Source organism: Lissotriton helveticus, chromosome 7, assembly GCF_964261635.1.
Source record: "Lissotriton helveticus chromosome 7, aLisHel1.1, whole genome shotgun sequence".
Taxonomy (NCBI): Eukaryota; Metazoa; Chordata; class Amphibia; order Caudata; family Salamandridae; genus Lissotriton; species Lissotriton helveticus.
The window spans coordinates 1,351,665,793-1,351,692,436 of record NC_136068.1 but is presented as its reverse complement, the minus strand read 5'-3'; the positions used below and the strand labels follow the sequence as shown (position 1 = coordinate 1,351,692,436).

Genomic DNA, 26,644 nt, shown 5'->3' with positions numbered 1-26,644 from the left:
TCAGCAGATTTTGGAGCAGAGGGGACGTACAGGGTGAGGGTGGGAGTGAGCATTTACTTCAGATTTATTTTTCCAGTACAGTTCTGTTTTGTAGTGCATTGGCTCCCTCAAGTGGTCGCGCTGTGCAATAAATGTGAAAAATCAGTGACACTCGGTTTAAACCGGGTCCGCTGATTTTCTGTCGGTATGGTATTGTCGGACATATTCGGTTTTAACCGAATTCCGGACAGCCTATTCATGATCAATAAATCACTCTGCACTGCCTCTGAGCCCACGGCCTGGAAACATGCCCTGATCCTTCCGCTGCTTATGAAGCCGTCTTTGGACCCTTCAGTGCCTGAGAACTATCGCCCTATTTCGTCGCTACCAAGTTTGGCGAAAGTTTGTGAGAAGCCCGTCACCTTCCAACTCACCAAGTTCATCGAGGAGTCAAAAGGGCTTCATCTGGCCCAGTCGGGCTTCCATGCTGTTCACAGCACGGAATCTGCCTTGTTGGAGGTTGCAGAGGCAATTCGGGAGTGTCTGGATGCCGGCGGGAGAGCAGCGTTGGTTATGCTGGATCTCTTGGCGGCATTCGACACTGTCCCTCATACCATGCTCCTCAATCGTCTCTCTGTTATAGGCATTGCGGGCAAGGCTTGGCACTGGATTAGCTCCTTCCTGAGGGCCGGCAGCAGCAAGTTTGGCTCCCCCCGAGTGCTTCTGCGTCCCTGCCGGTGTCCACGGGAGTGCCACAGGACTCATCACTTAGCCCCCTCCTTTTTAACATCTATATGACTCCGCTTGTGTATCTTGCGGAGTCACTGGGGGCTAAGGTTATGGCTTACGCCGATGATACCCAGCTGCTGTTCACCTGGCACAAGGTGGATGACTCGGGCGGGGCCCAACACTGCCTATCCTCTGTTTTTCACTGGCTATCCAATGCTCAGTTGAAATGTAATAAAGGGAAGTCGGAGGTGCTGTTGTTTGGCTCCTTTACTTCGGATTTCAGAGAGAGGCTTTGGCCTCCGGGTTTTCCTCGGCCCTCTGAAAGAATTGGCGCAGTAAAAAATCTCGGCGTCTGGTTCGATCAAAACCTGAACTTTGCGACGCATGTGAAGAAATTGGACGGCACTTGCTTTGGCATACTTAAGAGCTTGAGGAAGTTTCTCCCCCTCTTGCCGAGTACTTCCAGAGAAACAGTGGTCCGTGCGCTAATTTTGTCCCGCTTGGACTACGCCAATGCCCTCTTGTTGGGCTGCTCGGGGTCCCTGGTCAAAAAATTTCAGGTGGTGCAGAACTCTGCGGCCAGACTTCTTATGGGTCTTTCTCCCAGAGACAGTGTACGGACACATTTGCGTGCCCGGCACTGGCTGCCAGTTGATTCACGCCTGAAATTCAAAATGCGGACTATTGCTCATCGGGCCCTGTATGGCACCGGCCCCTTATACCTACAAAAGAGATTTGCCTTCTATGTGCCAGGGCGACTGCTTTAGTCCTCCGCCCAATGGCTGATGCAGACCCCGAAGTTCAAGCGCCAGCCACTTGGTGGCAACTCCTTTGTGCGCAGGGCTGGCCTAGCCTGGAATTTGCTGCCCTTAGCCTTGCGGACCACTCAAGACCCATTGATTTTTAAAAAGAAACTCAAGACTTTGCTGTTTTAATCAGACAAACGGACATTCCTATCTTTCAGGAGCTAGCGCCGGGACACTTTGAGTAGCTGTGCGCTTTATAAGTTCAATATAACATAACATATATATTTTACAAACCTTACAGCTGTTCCAGTATGCGTTTTGTCAGGAACTTGGAATAGAGTAGTAATGATATACGGGGAAGAACCTATCCCCACAGTATCAGCACAGGCCTCTCACAAGGACCCGTATTATGGCTAGGGAGGTATAGAGGTACAAGCAGTACATATGACGCCAGCTGTGGTGATGGCAGACGAGCACCAAGGGCTTCTCTAGTTAATTAGGCGGTATGTGAAAGGAAAGGACTGCTGCCATGCCCAAATGGGTGGCAGTCAATGAAAGGTACCAGGAAGATACATAGATGGTATGGGTCTAGGTGTACATTCAGGAAAGCTGGGAGAGCTTACCGAGGAGAAATAGGAGAAGAAAATTAACGGGCTATCAGGAAAGAGACAATTTTAGAAGCTGAATGAGCAGTTGTCATCTTCTTAGTGGAAAAAAATTAAAAGGCCAATGAACTTAGGATGGGCAGAATGTTATTGGGATAGGTGCATGCCTCCCAGGACAGAATACACTCTCGCCATCATGGTGCGGTGAGGCCCAAGAGACTGGACAATAATGGCAGCACGTTTATTATCAGGCCCTGGAAATCGTTTTTTTTTTAATACCGGGCATAGGAGAGAGCAGCAAGAAGTCAAAGACATGAGTGTCGAAATTCAGACACACACATCAATCTCATTAAGGAGAACACAACCTGGACAAACAAAAGTTCCCATCTGTAGACTTTCAGCAGTTTGGGTCAATGTTGATGACTTATTATTAGGAAGTGTTTCAGGATACAGACATACGTTCACTTTAAAACCAATGAAAATCAGGCAAGTTTAACCTTGTGCGAACTGGCCAGTATTCCCAAAAGCTTTCCGGCATCTACTGCAAATGGGGAAAACGTGCTTATGCCAAATCGACGTAAAGGCTTTTCATGGTCTGCTGATGTGTGATGTTATGGGGTACGTTATAAGGTGTTTTGAGTGACTGTACTCTATGTACGCAGCAAGCACTTGGTGACTAAAGTGATCTCCCTCACTTGGCGTAGGGACTTGACTGTGATGCTCTTAAATGCTACCTCCAATCTACACCACTTTCATTGTGGCTATTATACAGCAGGGGGATGGTCTGAGCACTCCGTTGAAGTTTACCCACTTTCAACGCAGTTGGCTGTTCTACATTCCAATGTCCCCCATTGCCAGTGACTGAGTTGTCTTATCTCCTGTGAAGTGTTACTCCTCACTATGATGTATTACTCTGCAGCTGTTTGGTGGACCCTCTTTTCCTGCCCAGGCGCTGGGGTGGTTGGACCTGTTGTCATTATTATGGAGCCTGCCCTACCAGACCATACTGATGAGCCAGTGTGCAAGGGTTATGAATAGAGACCATCTGAGCTCCTGTTGTCTCCACAGTAGCCATTGTGGAATTCAACTAATCTTCAACACAGACACAGATACCTAAAAGTAAACGCTCACTTCTTCCCTGCCTAAATCATTCCAATGTGTAGTCTAACCAGCACCATTATTGACTTTACTGGGGTCATAACTCTGGATAAAGATCATTTTTTACCTCTTCTTGATCCATCCTCTTTTTACTGTACATGACCTTTGTCTTTGCATATACGTACATCTTCATTTTTAATACATTACTCCGGATTCCCATGGAGATGGCAAGTTGGATTTGTTAATGTCTGTAATTTGAGTTGGAATGGAGTCTTGCTCATGTGAGAAATATACAGCTGTCTGCATACAAGATTCACCTGATGGGTTGCCTTATTTGATCTTGTACACCCTATGAAGTGTGCCCCTGTCACCCTACTGTCCTTTTCTTGGGTCTTGTTTTCAACACTGTGCATAAAAGGATTGTGTCCTCCTGAGATACTTTCTTCAGTGATATCCACACTCTTTTTCCATACTTGGGTCAGGTATGCCTTCACATATATGGTTTCAGTGTGGGTATTTACTGGGCCACTTGTTGCATGTAGATGCGAGGATTTCCATTGCCATAACCAATGATGTTATGTTATGTTAATGTTTATTTATAGAGTGCGCGGCTACTCCCTGGAGTGTCCTGGTGCTAAAACATCCAAATGCCAGGTAACATAGAACACAACCAATCCACTGCTAATGACTCACAGCTAAAAGACCCATGTCTTAAGACTTTTCCTAAAGGAAAGAAGATCCGGACTCTGTCTGATCGCAAACAGATGGCTGTTCCACAGCCGTGAGGCAGTTAAATGAAAAGATTTGCCCCCTATCCGGGCACGTCGCACCCTAGGAGTGATGATCAAGAGTTGAGATGAAGATCTCAGGGTGCGCTGAGGGAGATCAGGCTGAAATCTGTCTCTAAGATATGGGGCTCCGATCTTATGGAAAGCCTTAAAAATCAGGACCAGGGCTTTAAACGGAATTCTTTTCCGTACTGGAAGCCAATGAAGAGAAGACAAGAGCTGGGTCGTATGGGTTCTAGAACCTGTCAAGAAAATGGCTCTGGCTGCCGAGTTGTGAATCACTTGGAGTCGGCACAGAAGATATTTAGGAAGTCCAAGATACAGGGAGTTAACATAGTCCAATCTGGACATTATCATCGCCTGAACCACTGTCTTCCTGTATGGGATCGAAAGCATTGGCAGGAAATTTCGCAGGATTTTCAACAGCCCGAAGCATACCCCAGCTACCGAGTGTACTTGGGCCTTCAAAGAAAGAGTAGAATCCAGCTTAACTCTGAGATTTTTAGCTGTGGAAACGGCGGACATGGGGGCGACATATCCCGGGGCCACCATTCATGCCAAATATCCGGAGACTGAGGCCAGAAAAAGATAATCTCAGACTTCTCAGAGTTGCACTTTAAATGGTTATAACTTAACCAGAAGAAGACTTTGGAAAGGCAGATGTTAATTAAGTTGCCTTTAAACTCGATTCCCTTCTTGCAGGTGAACAGCTGAGTGTCATCAGCGTATGACACTATTTTGGCATCAGATTTCTCGGCGAGAGGGGCTAGGGGGGCCATGTACAAATTAAAAAGTGTGGGGCTCAAAATAGAGCCCTGGGGCACCCCCACGTTCAAAAGAGGGATTGCCGCCGTGAAAGGTGGCGACCAGATGGTTTGAGAGCGGTTGGCAAGAAAAGATGCAAACCAACTCAACACCGTGCCTCCAATACCGCTATCCCTGAGTCTTTCCAGTAATCTCAGATGAGGCACGGTGTCAAAAGCTGCAGTCAGATCCAACAGCAGCAAAACAGCCCTCCCTCCTCTGTCCAGTACAGCTTTAATAGTTTCTGCGACTTCCAGTAGGGCCGTTTCGGTACTGAAATTGGCTCTGAAGCCAGACTGGCTAGGGTGCAGCAAATCATTGGTCTCCACATAGTTCGTTAAGACTTTATTAACTAATTTTTCCAGAACTTTCGAAAAGAAAGGCAAAAGCGAGATGGGTCTGAGGTTACATGCTGCCTCAGGGTCTGCCGATGGTTTCTTCAGTAGCGGAAGGATCTTAGCATGTTTCCACCCTTGTGGCATCAGCCCATCCCGTAGAGCGGTGTTCAAGATAGAATTCACACAAGGGTTGCTCACAACCGCTATTGAGGACAACACTTTAGCTGGGAAGGGATCTGTGGGTGAGCCAGATTTCAAAGTTTTCATAAACACCAGAAACTGCTCTTAAGTAATCTCTGGGAACTCCCTTAAAGAAGCCCTGGGGCTGGGACAGGCAGCTAAGAGGGAGCCCTCAGTACCCTCTCGATCCAGTGATTGGGCTTCAAAAGAATCCTGGATCAATTTAATTTTTTCATAAAAAAAGAGGGCCTTGCGTTCCGTCCAATCACTAGTGGGAACAAACGATTGGCTTATAGAGGCAGGGGAGGTGAAACTTTTTACCACATTAAAGAGGGTTTTACTCTTATTAGCAGCCATGCCTATTTTTGTGGACAAAAAGAGTTTCTTACCCTCACGTATACTCTTGTGATAATTTTTCAGTGCCAATTTGTAGGTCAATTTGTCTGAGGAATTATAATTCCTCCACCACTCTCTTTCAAGAAGTTTGCAGGCTCTTTTACTATCCCTTAAGGCCTCAGAAAACCAAGGGGCTGAGGCGCGAGTGGATTTAACAGGCCTCGCACAGGAGCCAATCCTCAAAAATCTTCACATCCTGTTCCAGGACGCCACTTAAGGGAATCGGCTGCTGCTGCATCGCACGCTGAATAGCCTCAGATGTTATCAGGTGAAATGGTCTCGAGCAGTGCTTCACCTTGGCTGTATCCAGGGGTTGGGGTCTAACAGTATCTCTGCAAATTTTAGAATTAATCAAATAATGGTCGGACCAGGTTAAGGCTAAGGGGGCATCCATATAAATCTGGTTAGAAGAGAAAACCTGATCCAGTACGTGGCCTTTCTCATGCGTAAATCCACAAACAAACGGGGTTAAATTAAGAATATTGAGGGATTTAAACAGTCTTAGAGAGTCGGGCTCCAAAGATTTATCCATATGGATATTAAAATCTCCCAGGACCATACAATGGCTATATTTAGCTGCAATGAGCGAGATGGAATGGCTGATAGAGTCCAGGAAGTTCTTAGCCAGACCAGGAGGTCTACTTCCAACTTGTGAGTATTTGCATTGCTATGACCACTGATGTCTACTTTTAACTTGTGAGGATTTGCATTGCTAAGACCACTGATATCTACTTCCAACTTGTGAGGATTTGCATTGCTATGACCACTGATGTCTACTTCCAACGTGTGAGGATTTGCATTGCCATGACCACTGATGTCTACTTCCAACTTGCGAGGATTTGCATTGCTATGACCACTGATGTCTACTTCCAACTTGTGAGGATTTGCATTGCTATGACCATTGATATCTACTTCCAACTTGTGAGGATTTGCATTGCTATGACCACTGATGTCTACTTCCAACTTGTGAGGATTTGCATTGCTATGACCACTGATGTCTACTTCCAACTTGTGAGGATTTACATTGCTATGACCATTGATATCTACTTCCAACTTGTGAGGATTTGCATTGCTATGACCACTGAGGTCTACTTCCAACTTGTGAGGATCTGCATTGCTATGACTCCTGATGTCTACTTTTAACTTTCCAAGACAATTGTTTTTCTAATACGGTTTATGGTGATTGCATCTCTTGCTGCAGCTCTGCTTTCAAAATCCTAGTAGTTACTGTGGATGGTATCATGACTGAACTGAGAGCAATAAAAATAGTCACTGGAGAAGTGGAGTATAATACCTGTATGGTCTCCCAGGAAGTGTTTATGATATGTTCTGAAGTTTCATAGTTCCAGGTACATGATGACAGATGTCAAAGTCGGCGAATGCTCTGTCTCTGAATATTTTGAAGGGCTCCTTAATTCACTGGAACAGATTGAAATTGAACTATCTAAGGATCTCAACATACTTGAGGAGAGCTGATGCTACTGATCCCAGGCCCCCCAGAAGTGCACCCCACTTACATCTTCTTCAGACAAGATGAGCATGATCTAAAGCTGGAATCTAGCTCCAAAGATAGGGACACATCCTCCTCACCATTGATAGACCAGAGAATGACTCTCTGATGCGTTGATTAGCAATGAGGTATTGCTTGAGATATCTCAATTGATAGCTTAAACTGAGTAAATTTCTTTTTTGCATTTTTTCACTCCTCAAACACACTTTCTCTGACATATGCAGAATACAGCATTGCTGATTGCTTTGGAAATGATACCCTCACAGTTGCATATGCCTCTCTTGTTTTTATGTGCCCATCAGATTCAAACATTCTTATTGATTCTGACCCCAATTCTAGTGCCTAGTTATCTATGTGCTTACCAATGCTATACTCTACAGATGACCGACCATCATTAGTCTTAACCAGAAAGGTACGTCTCTCCCTTCTTTTACAGTTCCAATGAGTACCCAACAGTCACCCTTTTTCTTCACTCTCTTCTCACACCGTAATCCATCACTCACCCCTATAATCAACTCACTTCATCATCAAAGGAAGGTGCCACGTCTGGAAGCACTACCTGCCTGTCTAAAGTACCATTGCTGTTTTGTGGTATTTCTGATCCCATTCCTTTTATATACATTGGCAGTGTGGTACATCAAGAACAAAAGTATACACCGATATGTTTTAAATGTACTAGTATATGGAATTCTTTTTTTCTAGTCATTCGGGCTACAGTATTTGTGTAGCACAATCTTATTACTTTGATATTCTGGTAATATAGCTGTAGACCCTATATGTGTTAGGACCGTGCACCACTGTGCTCATCCTACCATTGCAGAAAGCACAAACATTCACCCACAAGATCTGGTTACAAGGGAAGAGAGGACATTTGAAGAAAGCAGCAGCAATGCAATGCGCAATGGAAACTTGGGTCGTTAACTCGTGGCAGTCTACTCAGCACAGGCTCCAAGATACAGTAGCACCCCACAAGGAACTGGAAGCCATTAGCCGACAATCATTATTTGTTTTACTGCAGAAAACTCTAGTGGGGGTTCTGCTCTTTCTCAAGCACACCCAGCAAGCAAACATGAAACCAATTTTCAATCATGAGAAGGACTATAAAAAAGTATGGCCACAGGAAGGCTCTGTCTCGTAAACTTCCTCAGTACAAGAGAGGACTAGTTAAGACTGCCTCTGCTGACCAGACCTGCTCTGGCTTTCCTGTCTTGCCTGTTCAGATATTAAGACATTACACTGAGCGTGTTCCAGTTCTAGGTTTACTTTACTTCCTCTTTATAAAGTGTTCTTGATACATGTTCCTCTCTCTTTTGGACCCATCTCTTGCCCCCATTATGTTGATCCAGTGAAGCTTTGACTGGAGGTTCCTTTTTACTGAATACACTGTAGTGCACTGTGCCAGCTTACAAACGACCATCAGAGGGAGTTATCACCACTTCTCTGAACTTGCCGCTGGAGGTACAGACTATCATCTGCAAACTGGATTAGATCATTTCATTTTAAAAGCCTCCCACTTGGGAAGGTGAGGAATGAATTACAGAGAACGTTCACTCTCTTAGTACTATGAGAGCATTTTACCCATTATTCCCCTTGTATCAATCCAGGTTCCTGGAATCTGTTTCCCTAACCTGGAGGGGACACTACTTCCTGTCAAGTCTGATATACTGTTGAGCTGTCGTCCCTTAAGATGCTCCTCAGATTCACTCCAGCTACCAGAACCCAACACTTTCTCTCCCAGAAACCATTGTTTCACTGACTTGCGCTTTATCTCATTTGATGCTCCCCTTGTCTGTCTATACCCTTTCCACTTTGATCCATTTTGCCTATTGGCAATGCCTTCAGGATTCAGTTGAACCTACAGAATGACCACTCCTGACTGAGTTGATTCAAATAACTTTAGACAATGAAAAGCTCTTGTCCTTGAGTACTTATGTGAGTTGTCTTTTTACAGGAGGAGTCAGAAGTCTTGCTTCTGCTTCCAGTAGGGACGATTTCTTCACATGCATTCTTCCCAAGTCTAGGAATGTTCTGAGGAAGTCCCAGATATGTCTTGTGCACTGGCCGGATATTGAAGAAAGGCTACCACCCAATACTAATTATTTTCTTACAGCCCCCACCTTCTTTTGCAGCACTTTCTCTTCACCTTACAGTAAAATTACAGAGAAGCCCATGTTTGTTATGTTATGATTTGTAGAGCACACTATCACCTGGGAGAGTATCCTTGCACTGAGCAGCTGTGCATCTAGGCACACCTAGGGGCCTAGTGGCGCTACTTGAAAGGCCAGGTCTTCAGTTTCTTACTGATTTAAAAAAGTGAGGAGGAGGTTCTCATGTGTAGAGCCAGGTCGTTCAATGAATTAGGAGTAATGTAAGAAAAGGCTCAACCATCAGATCTGTTCTTCCATATGTGAAGGATTTGTGCAAGTAGGAGTTCGAACAAGCAGAGCTGTCTCGAAGGTTTGTGAAAGAAGATGCGATTTTTTAGGTATGCTGAGCCAGTGAAAATGTGGGTGAAGAGTTTGAATTGTGCTAGTTTGTGAAAGGAGAGCCAGGGGAGCTCTTTCAGGTGTGGCGTGATGTGAGTGCAGCCTGGGCGGTTGAGAGTGGTTCTGGCTGCCGAGTTCTGAATGGTGTGTAGCATCTGAGGAGTGTTTTGTTGATCCGAGCATAGCGGGTGGTCCCATAGTCCAGCTTACCTGTGACCAGGGCATGTGTGACAGTTTTCAGGGTGCTGATTGGAAGTCATTTAAAAATCTTCCTCAGGATCTTCAGGGTATGGAAGCTTGAGACGGTGACGGCATTTACTTGGGTGGTTATGTTGAGTTAGCTGTTGATGATGATCTCAAGGTTCTTGGCATGGGCGGTGGGGGTGGGTCTCGGTCCTCGCTCTGGCAGAATCCCACTGTGATATGTTCGTCTTAAAGATCACAATTTTGGTCATGTTGGTTTTCAGCTTTAAAGATCTGGGCTTTACCTAGTGTGTGACATCAGTCATGCAAGCATTGAACTTGATCTGGGTAGTGGGTATTTTGTCAGTGAGGGAGAGAATGAGCTGCATGTCATCAGCACAGGTGAGGGCGTTGATATTGTGGGTGCGGATAATGCAGGTTAGAGGGATCAGGTACGCGTTGAAGAGGGCCAGGCTCAGGGAGGTTCCTTGCAGAACTCTGTAGATGAGATTACGCGTGTCTGAGGTGTACAGTACCAGGTTGACTGACTGGGTCATTCCAGTCAGGAAGGAGCAGATTCATGTGAATGCTGATGTTGTGTATGCATTGGATGAGGAGGGGGTTGAAGACTGTCAAATGTGGAGAGATCCAAAGGGATGAGGGCCGCCATGTCTCCTCTGTCGAGAGTCATGTGGACGTCATCTGTGGCAGGAATGAGGACAGTTTCCATGTTGTAGTTGAGACTAAGTTGTGCCAAGTAGTTGGTGGTCATTGAGGTTTCCGGAAGGTGTCTTTTGACTATTTTCTCTAAAATCGTGACCTGGAATGGAAAAAGGGAGATCGGTCTGTAATTGACTAGCACTGAAGTGTCTGCAGAAGGTTTCAAGGTGGTGAACCTACGCTGCTATCAGTCAGGCCTTTCATCGGCTCCTAAACCATTGACCTAACAGAGGCAACACTGTGTTATCTTCCTACTATAACTGGAGCCTGGCAGTCTAGGAGGGCTCGGGAATAAACAGGAGAAGGCCTCCTTGACATCTCCATGTTTAAAGTGGAAGTGGTAAAGCTGCCCTTTGTTATGCCACTTGTTCTTGTACACTCCCAGATAGCCAATTCCTACTAAATGGTAATTGGTTAACACCCAATAGCCTTTCCTGGGCTCATATGCAGGGGCGGCTCCTCTGTTGAAGTGGAGGAGTAAATTACCCCCAGAAATTAAAAATAAAATGGTAAGTTATTACTATTTTATTTTTCATGCTCCATCCTGAACAGAGCGTCAGGACAGGGGCGGCAAAGTACTGTTTAAAGTGCACATGTCTTTTTGGCCGGCCGTCTTGCAATGGCCAACCAGACATGCACACTTTAAGCAGCTCTAAACCAGCTGTCTTTAGACAGGTGGGTTAGAGCAAGCCAAAGCCTCCAAGCGATGTGGAGCACCAAGTCAGGCCACTCCCACCAATCCTAGCGCTGCACCCATGCTGGTGAGAGCAGACCTAGGATTGGCAAAGTAAGTTTCCTGTTGGCCGGGCTGCAGTCTGAGAAAGAAGACGTTGTGCAGAGGACCTCGTGCTCATCTTCAAGTACGTTTTTTAATTTTTTTAATATTTTTGCACGCGCCAGCCCCTCATCTCCGTAGATGCCGGACGTCACTGGAAATGGGAGGCTGGGATTAAACACCATGTCTCCTCGTTCCAAATTTCCAACTAGTTCACTAGACCACAACTATGGTGCCCAATATTCTGATAGCAAAGTGAAGGGGCTGCTCCTCCCAGGGAACAGTCACTCCGTTAATGGGCCCTGCCTATCTTTAAACACAGTGTTTATTTCCCTTATAAAGCTGAGATTAGATGTTGAATATTTTAGGTCAAAGGCTGGACCAGGTGCTGTGGCCGTGGGCACTTACTGAACAGTCTATGAGGCAGATACTGATATTTACCTCAGAGGTGGGCAGGCCAATCAATTAACAGGGACAGTAGAGTTAGAGCTGAGCCAAGGGTCTGACTTAGCTCTAAGAGCCTGTGCCCTGAAAATATTTAGCTTGCAAGCCATGCAACAAGTATCATGTTAAAATATGATTAAGTCACTTCAAAATTCCCAAAAAGAATATTTTTTAACATGTGGATGCGTTTCAGTACTTTAGATGATATCACTGCATTGAGAAGTATTCATTAAAAGTGATCGCTTTTAAGCATCAACTTAAAAGCATTTCTGCACCACCTCGCTCTTTACCTATGCCACTATTGAACTAAAAGGCAAGTAAGCGGTCATGTGTACCCTATATATGTGGTGTAGATTTTATTGCAGACGAGCAACATTCCAGTCTACTAAACAAAAAAAAAACAAGAGGTTTGTGTATAACGCACATCCTGAATGCACGTATTTGAAGGCGCTCTCAAACATGATAATGAAGAAAAAGGAATTTTAATGAAATATATTAATTGCCCAGTATCACACAATTTCTTCAAGCAGGGAAGCCGCGTTTTCTTGTTTTACACTGTGCAATTCGGCCACTAGCTGATTATCTGTTTCTTGTCCATGTTGCATCAAAGGTTTATCATAGAACATATTCTGTTTATTTTGTGGCACATGAGGTGAAAGCCTGGGTGCCAGGCCGCAGCCACATGAAAGCGTGGCTCGTTTTGTGCTCGGGCTGAGCCAGAGCCAGGCCTCTGGCACAAGCCTGGCTCGAGTTTTCAGTGGATCACCTACCTTTAATTTACCACTAGTGTTTTAAACCTTAAGACTATTCATTCTATTTGGATATGAGAGCTCATTTTCTAAACTTGTCGCTTACAATAAGTGAGCAGTCTAGGCTTATCTCTCAAGGCAGTAAAGGGATTAGAACTCAAATATAATATGAAGAGCAAATACACTCAATAAACTCAATCTCAAGCAGAGTTATTTTCTATTTGGTTTGCTTTAGAGGAGGGAATTGGGAATGAAACCGCAAAATTCCACCATGTGACGCATAGTTCCCCTGCTCCACAAAAAACATCTTCTGACGTTTCTGCACAAGAATTTTGTCTCCACATGCAGTGTGTCTCCGAAGACAGAAATTGTCCTGTAAAGTGATAATGGAAAATTGCCCACCCTACTTGGCCCTTGCAGCGATGGCTGGGGACCATGGCTGCGAGGCTCTGGGATGGGGACTCTGCTCCCCATGGCATTTCGGCGCCAGATCCTGGAAGTGAGGCTGCTGCTGTTAAAAACGATTAAGATACTATCCAGGGTTTAAATTTAATACATGTTGTTACTTTATATTTGCATTTTTGAATTACATTTGTTTTCATTGTGAGTGTTATGTATAGTATATACCTTCTCAGCTGTATTTTGTTATAGTTATTAGTCGTGCTTATAGCATATTGCATTTTTCTTTTTCTTTCCTTCTCGCTTTTCTTTTTCTCTTCCTTTTCTCTCTTCTCTATACCTTCATTCTTTTTTCTTTTGCGATGCTTTATACTTATTTCTTTTCTTTAGAATATTTGAATTCATTTCTATGTAACATGTTTTTATGATATGTTCTGCTTACCTTATCTGAACTTCTTTTAATACATTTTTTTCTTGAAACATAAAAAAAAGATACTATCCAGGGCCTTGGACATTCAAAAACTGTCTCGAAAAGCTCACGCCAGTTTATGTAACTCACTGTACCAAGAGCCGAGAACTGACAGTCAGGAAAGAATCTGTTAAGACTTAGATGCAGCTTCATTTCTTTAAAAGCTTATACATTTGGAAGATAAACAGGGTCTACCGAGCAGCAGTGCTGTTTATGTAACTTTAAGAAGGAAAGTCTCACCCACATAATGTGTCTGCCCAATCTTCAGTTTCAGTTTCAGTTTCAAAATGCTTTATTCGGTTTGTATAGATACAACCATATAGCAACATTCATAAATACAATTGAAGTCACTTTTATAAAGAATGATGAAACTACTAAAACAATTGCATTAATACAGGCAAAAATAAAATCTAAAAGAGAAAATAATCACTAAATATAGCGTCAGTTTACACGTTTTATGCAAGGCATGCCGGGGGGGATAATACTAAATAAGAGACCTACACAGGGCGAAAAGTGCAGTAATGTGTGCAAAATAGGCAAGGATTGGACATAGCACTTAACGACAATCAGCAAATTAATGCAAAACATATCACATCAATATACCATAGAGTAATCACTTGTAAATAGCAGCCCTTTTTTTACATTTAGTACAACATGCAGATAGGTGGTACTTTAAACAAGAGACCTATTCCAGGTCTAAAGTGCAATAACATGTGCAAAATATGCAAAGAAAAGGGGGACGTTTATATTTAGCAGCAATTATTAAAGTGTAGTGCAAAACTTGCTGGGTAAGGTAGTACCAGTCAGGAGAAGGCTTAGACTGATCATAAAGTGCAGTAGTGTGTGCAAATTGTGCAAGGGATAACTAAAGTGCAATGTCTACAACTTTTCTCACGTATTTAAGCAGCAATTGTATACAAACAAAGAAGAACCTGAACTGGGCATAAAGTGCAATAGTATGTGCAAAAATATGCCAGAGTAACTAAAGTGCATTAACTGTAAAAGTCTATTACATATTCATCAACAATTATATACAAAAAAAATTTAAAAGGTATGAGTCCAGGGGGGTACAGGCCAAAAGAGCAGTCAATACAAGGTCTAAAATCATGATAAAAACCAGAGGTCACGTATAAGAGAAATGCATAAGGTTTGACAGTAGCTCACAATTGATCATAGGTGTCTTTTCCAACGGAGATCATATGATAATTGATTTCCTGTGCCTAATACATTTAAGAACATAAGTGGCTACACGATAACATATGTTAGGGGACGACAGGTCAAACAATAATTGCATTGCAGCTCTTATATCATACGTACTGTATTCTAAAAATAATTGTTTTAGATAAAATTTTCTAAAACCGGTATAAAAATTGCAAAAAAGTAAAAAGTGGCAGATACTCTGTTTCGATTTTCCATCGCATGGGCACGGGCAGGACCCCGGCTTCTTTATAGTAGGGAAGGCCACCAAATGGTGGACTATACCCAGCCTCAGGCGTGCCAAAACAAAACGATGGGAGTTAATACTGACAAATGTAAGGTATAATGGGAATCCTGTATTTAAATTGTATTCCAGGTACAGTTTGAGGGTACTTTGTGTAGCGCACCCCTTCATTCTAATCCCTTCAGCATGATCCATATAGGTGGTTTTAAGGTCACGCTTCGTTAAAACTAATTCTGTTGGGGTATCCTTAAAAATATCCTGGCCAAAAAGGGAATTATACCAGTGAAAAATATGTTTTAGCCAGGGGATTTTTAAGTGCTGGTCCAGTTTAAAACAGTCTAGAATTAATTCCTGGGTAAACTTGGTTTCATCTTTGGCCCAGATAGAACGCCAAAGGGAGAGGGGACGTAGTGCAATCAAGTCTGTAGCATGGTGTATGCCCAGCTCCCTATGTGTAATTTCGTTGGAAGCTGAAGCAGGAAGACATAATAGGCGTTTAAGATACCTATTTTCTTCCTGCTGAATGGAGAGGGCAATCTGGGAATTATATCCCCATATCCCTGCTCCATAAAGGGCAGAGGACATGCACCTGGAGTTATAAATGGTAATCATCTCCCTTATTCTACGCCCCCCTAATTTGGAGGCGAATCTGAAGATGCAGTTTGTGTTTCTAATCATCTTCATACCTATACAAGATTGCTCGTTTGCCCATCTCCCGTCCCCAGAGAATGTAATGCCTAAATAACAGAAATGTTGCACAGCCTCAAGTTTATCCCCATCAAGGAAAAATGACTTACTTTTCTTCAATTTCTTCCCACAGGTCATAGTCATAGTCTTACCCTTATTAATTTTAAGCATTCTGCCTTTAATAAAAACATTAAATTTGTCAATTAACTTTTGGAGCCCATTCGCGGTCCTGGAAATCAGGACCGCGTCGTCCGCGTATAAGAGGACGGGTACTTGTTTGCCATTTATCATAGGGGCATCTGCATGGGACTCTTGTAGGGACTGATCGACCTGATTTATAAAAAGGGAAAACAGCAAGGGTGCGAGAACGCACCCTTGCCTAATCCCTCTACCTATTTTAAAAAAGGGGGTACACTCTCCATTTGGTCCAAATCTAACTTTGCTTGATAGGCTACTGTACATTCTAGCCAGCAGGTGAATTATTTCGGGGGGTGCGCCCATAGCGAGTAGTGTTGGCCAGAGCAGTGTGTGTTCCACAAGGTCGAACGCCGAGCTTAGATCGGCAAAACACATGAACAAATGCCCTTCCTTTGCTCTCGTGTACTTGCCGATAATAAGCTCAAGGTTCACACACTGCTCCATGGTTCCTATACCCCTACGGAACCCGTACTGGATGGGTGATAGGACCTTATTGTCCTCAACCCAGGACTCTAATCTTCCCAGAAGCACGCGACTCAATATTTTTAATGACGAGTCCAAAAGAGAAATTGGACGATAATTACGTGCTTCAGCCCTTGAACCTTTTTTAAAAAGAGGCACCAAAATGGATTGACCCCATGAGGTAGGTAGTTCATTCACAATAGCAGCATTGAAGTAACGTGTTAAAATAGGCGCCCAAATGTCAATCTTAAATTTAAAAAAGTCCACAGGGACCCCATCTGGGCCCGGGGCTTTCCCCCCCTTACTTTTCTCTATAGCATCCTGCACCTCATTTAAAGATACTGTAAACAATAATTTCTCCCATTTAAAATTAATTGGCATTCCAGTTAAAACATTAGGATCTGAACAATCAGAGTTAAAAATCCCAGTAAAATGTATAATCCAATCTTGACAGCTGACATGCGAGGTAAGTTCGGGGATGTTGTCATTCTTTAAGTACGGACTGTTTACAGTGTCCCAGAAGAGTTTGTGATCTTTTGTTTCCGCTGCCCGATCTAATTTAACCCATGCCTCATCCTGTAGTTCACTCTTCCGAGTAGCCAGGGCGATTTTGTAGTTATGACGGTCTTCCCTTATCTTGCAGTGGTCTCTCGGTTTTATATCTAATGAGGTTTTTAGCCTTTTTAGTGACTGGGCACAGTTATCATCAAACCACGCCGTCTTAACTTTTCTGCGCTCCCTTGATTTGCTTGTCAATAATTTCTCAACAGTTTGTGTGATGATTAGAAATTTAGACAGCAAGATTTCTGGGCATGGTGTTGGGGATAAACAGTATTCCAATTCTCCGTAGCAATTAGTGATAATGTTGCGGACAATTTTGGTAGGGTCGACTTTTATCCATTTCACCCTCATCCCATTTGGTCTTCCTACGGAAATGTCCTGGATAGGTTGGCCGTGAGAGTTCCTTTTTGACGGCCAGTCCAGTAATTCGACAGATACACTGTTGTGGTCACTGACCGTTTGTTCGATTACCCACACATTTATATACATTGCAGAGCTGGAGACAATAATGTGATCTATAAATGAATGGCTATTCCTTCCGTGGAATGTCGGGCATCTAACATTGTTGGCATTCGTATTGCATTCAAGAAGTTCTAAATCGTATTTGGCCAGTAGGTTATTCAAGGCACTTCCTAGGATGTTATGCGGGAAGTGGTTGAAGATGCTGGTAGTTTCCCTTCCAGAATATTCTTCCCTGTGGCCACAAGCCCCCTTGAGTGCATAAGAGCACGTTTTGATATTAAAATCTCCGGCCCACAAGATTACCGCTGGTTTAGGGGAGCTTGATAACATTGCATCGACAGCCTGGTCGATGTCAGAGATGAACAACCCCTGGCTGTGGCTAGCGATGTTATTGTAAAAGTTCACAATTATTAGATCTTTAGAACCACTGTGGGTCACGCGCAAAACGGATGCATGATCTCCCAAGACTACATGGCTACTGACCCAAAACTCAGTCAATGTTGTAGATAGCAGGGTCACTAACCCCCCCTTGGCGCGGCCAGCCTGCGAAGCCACGGCCAGCACGCTAAAGGAGGAATATCCCTCAACATGGACTTCTGCTCTATCCCACGTTTCTTGGAGGCATATGATGTCATAGCCTTGCTTAAGAAAGCCATCCCATACAGGTGTATTTACCTTGGAAGCTAGGCCCGCTACATTCCATGTGATAACCCTCAGTGAACTTTCCCTGGATACATGGGATGGAATCATTTCTGTTGTTGCTATAGATGGCATTTGATCGCCTAGATGGTTTACCACCGTGCAGGTGCTGTTATCTATCGTTGCCATGTCGTTAGGGATGATTGTCGGGTTCTCTATGGAGGGTTCATTTGCAGGGGGGATTTTAGGCGGGCATGTACGGTTGTGGTCGGCTATCGTGGTTGGATTATTTAAACTTAGAGCAGAGGTGTTTATATGTATTACACTTTCTCCAGTGGGTATATCTGGCAGTCAATCGTTTTCATCAAGAGAATTGAACATCTCGAATCTATTAGATGTTGGAACAGCGAATTGTCCATAGATGTTACTTCCAGACCCAATTGTATTGTGATAATTAAGATAGTTGGGATTAGGCATTCTGTACAATTCCATAGGTGGTTGTGGAACATGCTGATTATTAAATACATGAGTGGTCGTGGGGTACAAAGAATGGGAAAAATGCCCGGCTAATTGTACAGGTGCCTGCAATGCAGATGGGTAAGGTGTATTAGTTGCTCTAGGATGTTTAAAATTCTGCACGGGTGTCTTGAACCCCACCAGGTTTCTATAAAAATAATTCAAAGGGAACAGGGTTGTGTTATATTCTTTATCAGAGGGGATGGGTGCGTTCAGGATGGAGTCACGTGCCCATTCAGTGGTTTTGTAATTTATAATTACGCAGTCCCCGTTTATGTCCTTTTTGCTTGGACCCACCCACCCTACCCTTTGGGTTGAAATAATCTGGCCTGCACCACTTAAGGGGAAGCCACAGTTGTGGACCAGCCAGTGTAAAATTTTATTTTTAAGAGTTTCACTGTTTTCAAATTGGGAGGGTTTGAGTTTCGGTACATTAGCAAGGATTGCTACCAGAGGCCTACTTTCTGGTGGAAGATTGATCACAGCGGGGATGATATTGTTATAATAACTACGCGCCGGTGGGTTCCTGCTTGCTGGGGTGTAGTCCTTAAGCACCACCCCAGTTGCTCTGTGAGAGGTGGGAGGAGATGGGCCATTATGGGTGTTACTTTGTAAGATTACGGTTTTACAGGTAGGTGCTGGTGGATTTGTATTACTCACTGATGGAACCTGTGGTTTAGATACAATATGGGCAGTTGTTATAGCCTTATTCCTGATAGATACATTGGAGATGGGTTGAATGGTTTGTGTAGTTTGTATAGTTTGTGGGCCTAAGTTTTCAAGGATGTCTAATTTGGCTAGGCCCAATTTTTCTAGGTTTTCCACCTTTTTACCTATTTGCTCGAGTTTATCATTTAGGGGAGCAATAAGGTGCTTCATGGCATCCGTAATTTGGACCAGTATTGACTCCATATTAACTTCCGGTCCTGTATTAGGCATCAATCTTGCAATTCCATTAGATGGATCTATGGGGGGTGTGGGTAAGATGGTCTTCTTTCTTTTGCCCTTTAGTTTCATACATCCCCTTAAGAAAGCATGTGGTTTCCTGGTGTAAATGCGTCTGGTTCTGCGATGGGCGATACCCTGGTTGATCATACTACTGTCGCTGCTATTGTTGACTAGGTCTATTGTAGGCATAGTATCTGCAGTATCGCAGGTAATCAATGATGCGCTAAGGGCAGCACTGGGACCCGATTCCTCAGGTGGTGGAACATCAATCTGTAAGTTAGGAGTTATGGATAGACGGCTGTCCCTATCTTGGAGTTGTATGGGAGATGTAGGGAAGTCTACTGTGGGTGGAGGCACAGTACCCGGGAGACCTGTATAAGATTGCATAAGCATGGAATCGTTGGATAATGCTGTCATATTGATATTATATACAGTGCTATCAACAGGTTGTGGAGTGCGGTGGATTAGGCAGGCACTAGGAGGTAGAGACAAACGTTTCTCAGTGTTTTCGATGGCATTTGCTACCACTACAATTGTCTGTTGGAGCATGAGGTCAATGGCAGTTAACGTTGGTAATGGTGTCTTAGTTTGGACAGCGGTCCTTGCAACAGAGCGTGTAGTAATAGGGTTTTTTTTAACCATGTTCTTGGTGATGGATTTAGATGCAGTTGGAGCCATTAGCAATATATTAATCACAAAGCGTTGTTACCTTGAAGTTCGCAGGGAAATTGGCCAGGGGGTGGTGCCCAGCCCAGACTCCTCAGGCCTCTGAGGGCCACAGAGGGCCCGCCCTTTGCCCGGGCTTCGCTCGGGCGCTCCCGCGCGCGACTCGCGGGGCGAGAGGCACTCCGCAGTTAAATCGCGCCTCCGGGCGCTGGTGATGACGCTCCAGGTGCGCCGCTTGCCTCCGGGGCACCTGGGATGTGCAGTCCCTCGGGGAGCTTCAGGGAGCCTCGCTAGACCAGCCGTTGCCCTCACGGCGCTTGGAAGGTGAGGATTGCACCACGGGCTGCCGTTCCCCTCACGGCGTGTGTTTCTCTGCCCAAGAGTCCGAGAGTCTGCCCAATCTTGAAAAATGTAAGATGTTTTTGGCTTGAACGCCTGTTTTGTAAATTTGGCATAAGGCAATGCAACATGTCTATCTTCACTTGTCTGAGTGGTGTGAGCCCACAATTATCGTCCCAATGTGTGAAATTCCTCAAAGAAGCAAAACAATTTCTGACTTTAGTGCCAGCGAGCTCTTAACTATTAGCACTATCAAGAGTTGTATTTGCTTGCCATTTCCATGGGGAGCTTTGACATTTTTGTACATCTCCTATATTTATCCATTTATATAGCGCTTGAATCCTGGCTCCCTTTGTGATTAAGAATGCCACTTGTAGGCAGCATTTTTGTACAGGTGTTTAGGGAGGGAACTGTGATAATTATTGTAGTATTATTGACGAGATCACATTATTGGTGTTTTTAACATAGTTAAAGGGGCCGGGAGTATATGCCGTTTCATGTGCTGAATTGCTTAGTGGATCTTAGTCAAAATGTAATACTTTTTAGTAGGGCGTTGGTTTTTCTATCTTAAACATTTGTAGGAAATACACCATGGTGAGTTGATAAAATGTCAAAGGTTGTTGGTGGGGTTGTTCCTCTCACTCAGCAATAGTAACCTGCTTAGTGGACATTATAGTTATTCTTGGGACAGATCACATTGTTTTAAATCATTTTTGAGTTTTTTTGGACAAATCTCCTTCACATGTGACTAGCATTGCACTTTGCACTTTAGGGAAACAGGGTCCCAACAAAGTTTTATGCTGCTATAGTTATTGAATGACTATGCTATGTATTTTATCTTGACTGTGGTTTTAATATTGTGATGGTTTGTAATAACTTGAAACAATAAAAATCTTATATATCAACTTAGAAAAAATAGATAGTGATGCAGTGACAGTCCAGAAACTTTCTACTCCTCCTATCACATGGTATCTGTGTCTTTGGGTTTGACCCTGTACAGCACTTTGCAGACTTTAGGCTAGGTTTGCACTATATAAATTCCACATTCATACCTGAAGCACTAATCTGGAAGCAAATTGTTGACATCTGATTAAAGATATACGATTTGGGGTGCCAAACCTTTTTATCCAGTTTGACTAACAGCACATATTTCCACATAACAGAAATGTCAGATATAGATACTGAGTTTATTAGTGTTAAAATTCATGCTGATATCCACACAAAAAGAGTTCCTTCTTGCAAAGTCATCTAACAATATTCAGTTAATGGCACTCGCTGTTATGTAATTTCATGTGATTTCACGTTGTATACAAATGAGAGGGACCTCACACATTCCTTTTCAGCCCAGGGCCCCTGAAGTCTTAGAACAGCCTCTGCAAAAAGGGACAATTTGTGGACATGACCAATAGACGTGTATGAGCATACCCTCTTGTCAGCGCATTCTCCAGCAGGCCTCGCTCCTGGAATTGTCTATTGGAAGTCATCTGCTTTGGATCTAGTGCCATCCGTACAGCAAGGATCCCATTTAAACAACACAAACGTTGCTTTACAACACTGCACTACCCTTAAAGAACAAATTGTCCGCTATGCCCCAGGGGGTACTTTCAAGGATCCAATCACCTAATTAGCACCTACTCTCCACTCACTCCCTGAGCGGCAGAACACTATAAAGGAAGAACGCGAGGCATGACATATGGAATATAAAGACCTTTTTCTGGAAACAAAAGCTCATCGGTTTCATCACTACAAACAACTAGAATATGTTTATTCTAGGTCCTCTGGTTTCCTTGCATGACGCAATCAGCTGGGATGGTTTAGAATAAAAAGATGACTATTCGATTTTCTTTTTAAGATAGCTGTTTAAAAACTCAAGATATTCTGGTTACCCAGTTTGAAACGCACAGCCAAAACACAATGGGACTAAAACAAATAAATCCTCATTACATTTGCAAAAAATAAGGTTTAACTTAAAAAATCCTATTTCATTCGTTGTAGATATTTAAAGCGAATTAAGCGGTGGTTTGCATTCGACAGTTAATTTTTTTAAGATCAGGCAGCTAAGAGACTGAGGACAACGCCTGACTGCAAAGAAGTGCAGCAGGCGAAATATTATAAAAATATATAATTTATTAAGTGCTGAATATACGACCACATTATTGACTCACATGTTATTTTCAAGAAGTTCGTCCACTGATGTTTCTAGGAACAACGCAACCTGCGATACGAGTGCCAAGACGTCACTGCCAGGAAACGAACCAATCGTGCAACTGAAAAGAGAGAATTAACATCATGAGTGCCAAGTGACAAGCTGCATCAGCAATAATTAAGCATTGTGAGAGAACACTTAGAATTTCGAGTCACGAGGGGCACGCCAGCTTGTGGCACCCGAGCTTCCAGCCACCGTGAGATTATGTCATTGTTAGTTTGATTGTGTAATCTTCCCGGTTTATAGATGTATGCTATTTTTTCTACTACTGGTTCATTGTGTCATCTTAACCTGTCAGCAAATGATGTCACTACACTCTTGTAATAAGCGATTAGCAGCAAGTGGATAGGTAGTGGTGCTGAGTCATCATTCAATTCACTGCAGCCCTAGAGCTGTCCTCATCCACCACTCTGCATGTCAATAGCTGCCCTCACAAGACTCCAGCTGGTTCATACTAGTGGTGGAAGATACCTTTAGATTGGCCGGTGCATACGTGCCCACCGCTGGGTTTCCATCGGCAAGTGACCAGCTGCTGTCTAGCACTTGATAGCATACGGTGCCCACCTCCCTTGCCGATAGTTCCTTTGCCACCAGTCACTTCACCTGCCATGCCCCCTAGTATGCCCTTGAGGAGGTGATATAATGAAAGTTATATTATAACAACTATGGACGACCCAATTTATCCTTGTGGGCCTGGGTAGGTTAAACAGGTAGAGCTGCCTACAAGGGATTTATTTTCAAAAATAGGTTTTAAATAATTCTATGTTTTTTCCGTCACGTGACCACTTGTGTCACCTCAAAACAATTGAAATACAACTTTCACGATTAATCCAGTGAATAAATTACAGTAACCGGGTGCGGTAAAATGTAGTTTGATTTATATTCAAAACATGCCAAAAAAAGCACAAGTTCCTTTCTAACAGTTCTCACATACATTGATAACAGAAATCAGAAATAGATCTAATATGGAGATATACTAGTCATCAAATGTTTTCAGGTGACACAAGTGATCTCGTGACGGAAGATACATGGAATTATTTAAAACATATTTTTGAGAATACATCCCTTGTAATGGAAGTAATGACTTCAGTAAAACTTGAAATGTTGAAGTTTTAGAATGCGAGAAATGACAGTTGGAGAAATCAGTTGCTTGGAAGATGGGGAGCGCTTGGTTGAAAAATAAAGGAGCTTATTTAACTTCCATTTGTGTATGCTGTTACTACACAAATGTAAACGGAGAGAGTGTGACATAATACAGTAGCTCCCAGTCTCTCCATTTTGTTAAAGATGCACTACTTACAAATTAGGCCAGATCGGGCCTCAGCACTGCATTCAATATATTTTGTTAATTGTATTCTGAGACATGAAATTCTGCTAGAGATAAACATAACTACATTTCTAGAATGCAAAGAAAAAAAAACAAGACAAAAAAAACTACTCATGCCTGACCCTGGACAGTTTGAGATAAATGTAAATGAGTGCAGAGACTCATTATATGGAATAAAATACCAACAGTTGTATATTAAAAAGCATGGAAGAGCATGTGGCTTAATGGCCAGAGCTGGTGACTTTGGAACTGGGGAACCAGGTTTGAGTCTTGGCATCGGCTCAGTAGCCTTTGATTCTGGGCAAAACTTTTAATCACTCCATGCCTAAACAAATATAAATAAATGTGTCCTTGTAAATGGTGCTCATGTAAAGTTTTCCAATATCTTGTGATCGAGTTTGCGCTACATAGAACTGCAAAAAAAGGATATCATCTCAAGTCACCTCTGAAGTCCATGACCTTGCAAATGCGGTCCTTCTGCCTCCATACAGTAAAGACACTCCCTGTAACTTACTGCATCCGTATAATATGGAGTTGTGGGTTTATTATTCTATATATGGGCTACATTGTTATTAACACCAGCATACCTTAGGTCCTAACAATGTCAGGCCAAAGACAAAGAAGAAATCGAACATTTCTGGAAGTTTAAGAAGCATTAACAAAGCCAGTTGTGTAGCAAAGGTACAACATTTCCTCACACAAACAATAGCAACAATACAGGCAGCAGCAAACTTCCCTCACACAAAAATTAGGCGCCGTCGAGACCTGTTCCCTGCTGCAGCCACCTGCATTATCAATGCTTAAACACGGTGTGCCTTTGGTATGCACATGTGCATGTACATGTGTACCTTTGGTATGCACATGTACACAGAATGTACGTCGGCCACGCGACAGCGACTTACTAGGCAGTGGGCAATTAATGATCAACGTGATATTGTGATGGCCTCTGCTGCTGAGAGACATGGAGATGCGGGGTGCCCAAGGTCGTCAGGTATTTTTGGAATTCCATTCTTCTGGGGGATTGGCATTGCTAGTCCTCATTTCCTGATGGATTCTGTGTGTTGCTAATGTCGTCTCCAACGTTGAATCACTACTCAGGCAGAGTTGAAAGTGACCACTATTGCTCTGGGTACCAGCAGGCCTCGTCTGCCACAACTGCCTTCTGTCAGGTGGATGGCATTTGGCGCCACTGCTCTGCATGACTTTGATTTTGTGCAGTCTTTTCTGAAAGGACAGGCACTGGCCTCTCTCCTGGTCCAGGGGCCCGGTACACAAGGACTGAGTCAAGTGATATTGAATACGTCGATGCAACAGAAAAGAGTATTTTGGATAGGAAAGCACATTTTGTTAGTTGCCGATTTGGAAACACTAGGCATGCAGGCTATGCCAAGGTTTCCAATTAAACTAAAATTAGAACACCAGGGCAAGAAATATGTATTTATAGAAAATGAGGATGACAAGGCCTTTATTACTCACACGAGGTGAGTGAATACCTGAAAAGTGATACATGGTGATAAAATTATATATTTTGCAATTTGGGGGCCTGCTCCTCTAACTCATGGGCCGTGATGAGGGAACTCTGTGGATGACTTATGGTAGGTTGAATGGAAACGACAAGTTTGCATGTTGAGCATGAACTTATTTATTCTTTGACTTCCTCCCGCGTCTCTCTTTTTGTCCCGATTAAGAGGGACTGTCTCTGCAGCGCGTTGATCTTTGCACTGACTTCCCATGACACAATATTTCCTTTAAGATACTATGCTTGGTATAAAAGAGCCTCAATCAACAAATCCAAGTTACTGACCTCCAAAAAATCCATCAGCAGATCTCGCATTGGCAACTTTGTAGCACAACCCTACTCAATTCAATTCAATTCAAAGATAGCTTTATTCGGTGGTTGGCAAACACCATAAAAGCAGGCATAAATACAAAATACAATCAAAACACAACAATAAAAACTTGGTGGTTTAAAAAACACTATAAAAATATGCGCTTCATTACACTTATCAATTAATCTAATCTTAAAAGCCATTAAAAACTTTGCATAAAATTCATTTGATAGGAAGGTGAATTCATTAAGTTGATGGAACAGTTGAGGTAAATATGAACATATTTATGTATTATATGATGTTATTAGGCACAAAATAATACTCATACAAACCCTCATACTCCTAATCATTTCTCATGGTTCCTCTACATTTTATAATAAACGACAAAAATTTTATCACCACTACAATGGTAAGCTCATCTTGAAGCAAGTACAATCTATGAAGGGCAGATTTACAACTTCTCAAACCCCATGACTTTAACAGTGGTAACAGATATTTTTTCCTCCCCCACTGATAATACTGACAGAAGAGGATACAGTGTATGTTAGACTGGGTGGCTACTCCATCACACGGGCATTTTATCAGTTTCCCGGACCAATCATTTGGCACAGGGAACGTTGTTAGCCTAAAGAAAGATTCCGTCCTCATTCGTGCTAAGAGCATTCTGTGATAACATGAGAAATTTGGCGCCAAATAAGGATGAAGGCCATGATCATGGAGGATCTGACGATGGGCTACGATAGTAGACTTGTGCCCATCCAGATAGTATCTCCTCTCCTCCAGTAATCCAAGGCATGACTTTTTTAATGCTTTTTTTGAGATTAGGGCACATGATGTTGGATTTGAAAATAACTCTGGTTGGTCGATGGAATTCAGAAATTTCTTAACATAGGCCAACCATGGCTGCTTGGAGCCCTCGGCTTGCTCCAAGCAATCATAAATTACTTCCCTATTGAAAGTCGTGT

General features: G+C 43.1%; 1 protein-coding gene across 5 annotated transcripts in view; it reads right to left on the bottom strand.

The window, feature by feature from the left end:
• Positions 1-26,644, bottom strand: part of HEXD (hexosaminidase D) — a 389,672-nt gene that overhangs the window by 26,174 nt on the left and 336,854 nt on the right. For all 5 annotated transcript variants that reach the window (XM_078654647.1, XM_078654646.1, XM_078654648.1 and 2 more), the window contains exon 11: positions 22,483-22,584. In XM_078654647.1, coding sequence (XP_078510773.1) covers positions 22,483-22,584 — 102 coding nt within the window. The remainder of the gene's footprint in view (positions 1-22,482; positions 22,585-26,644) is intronic.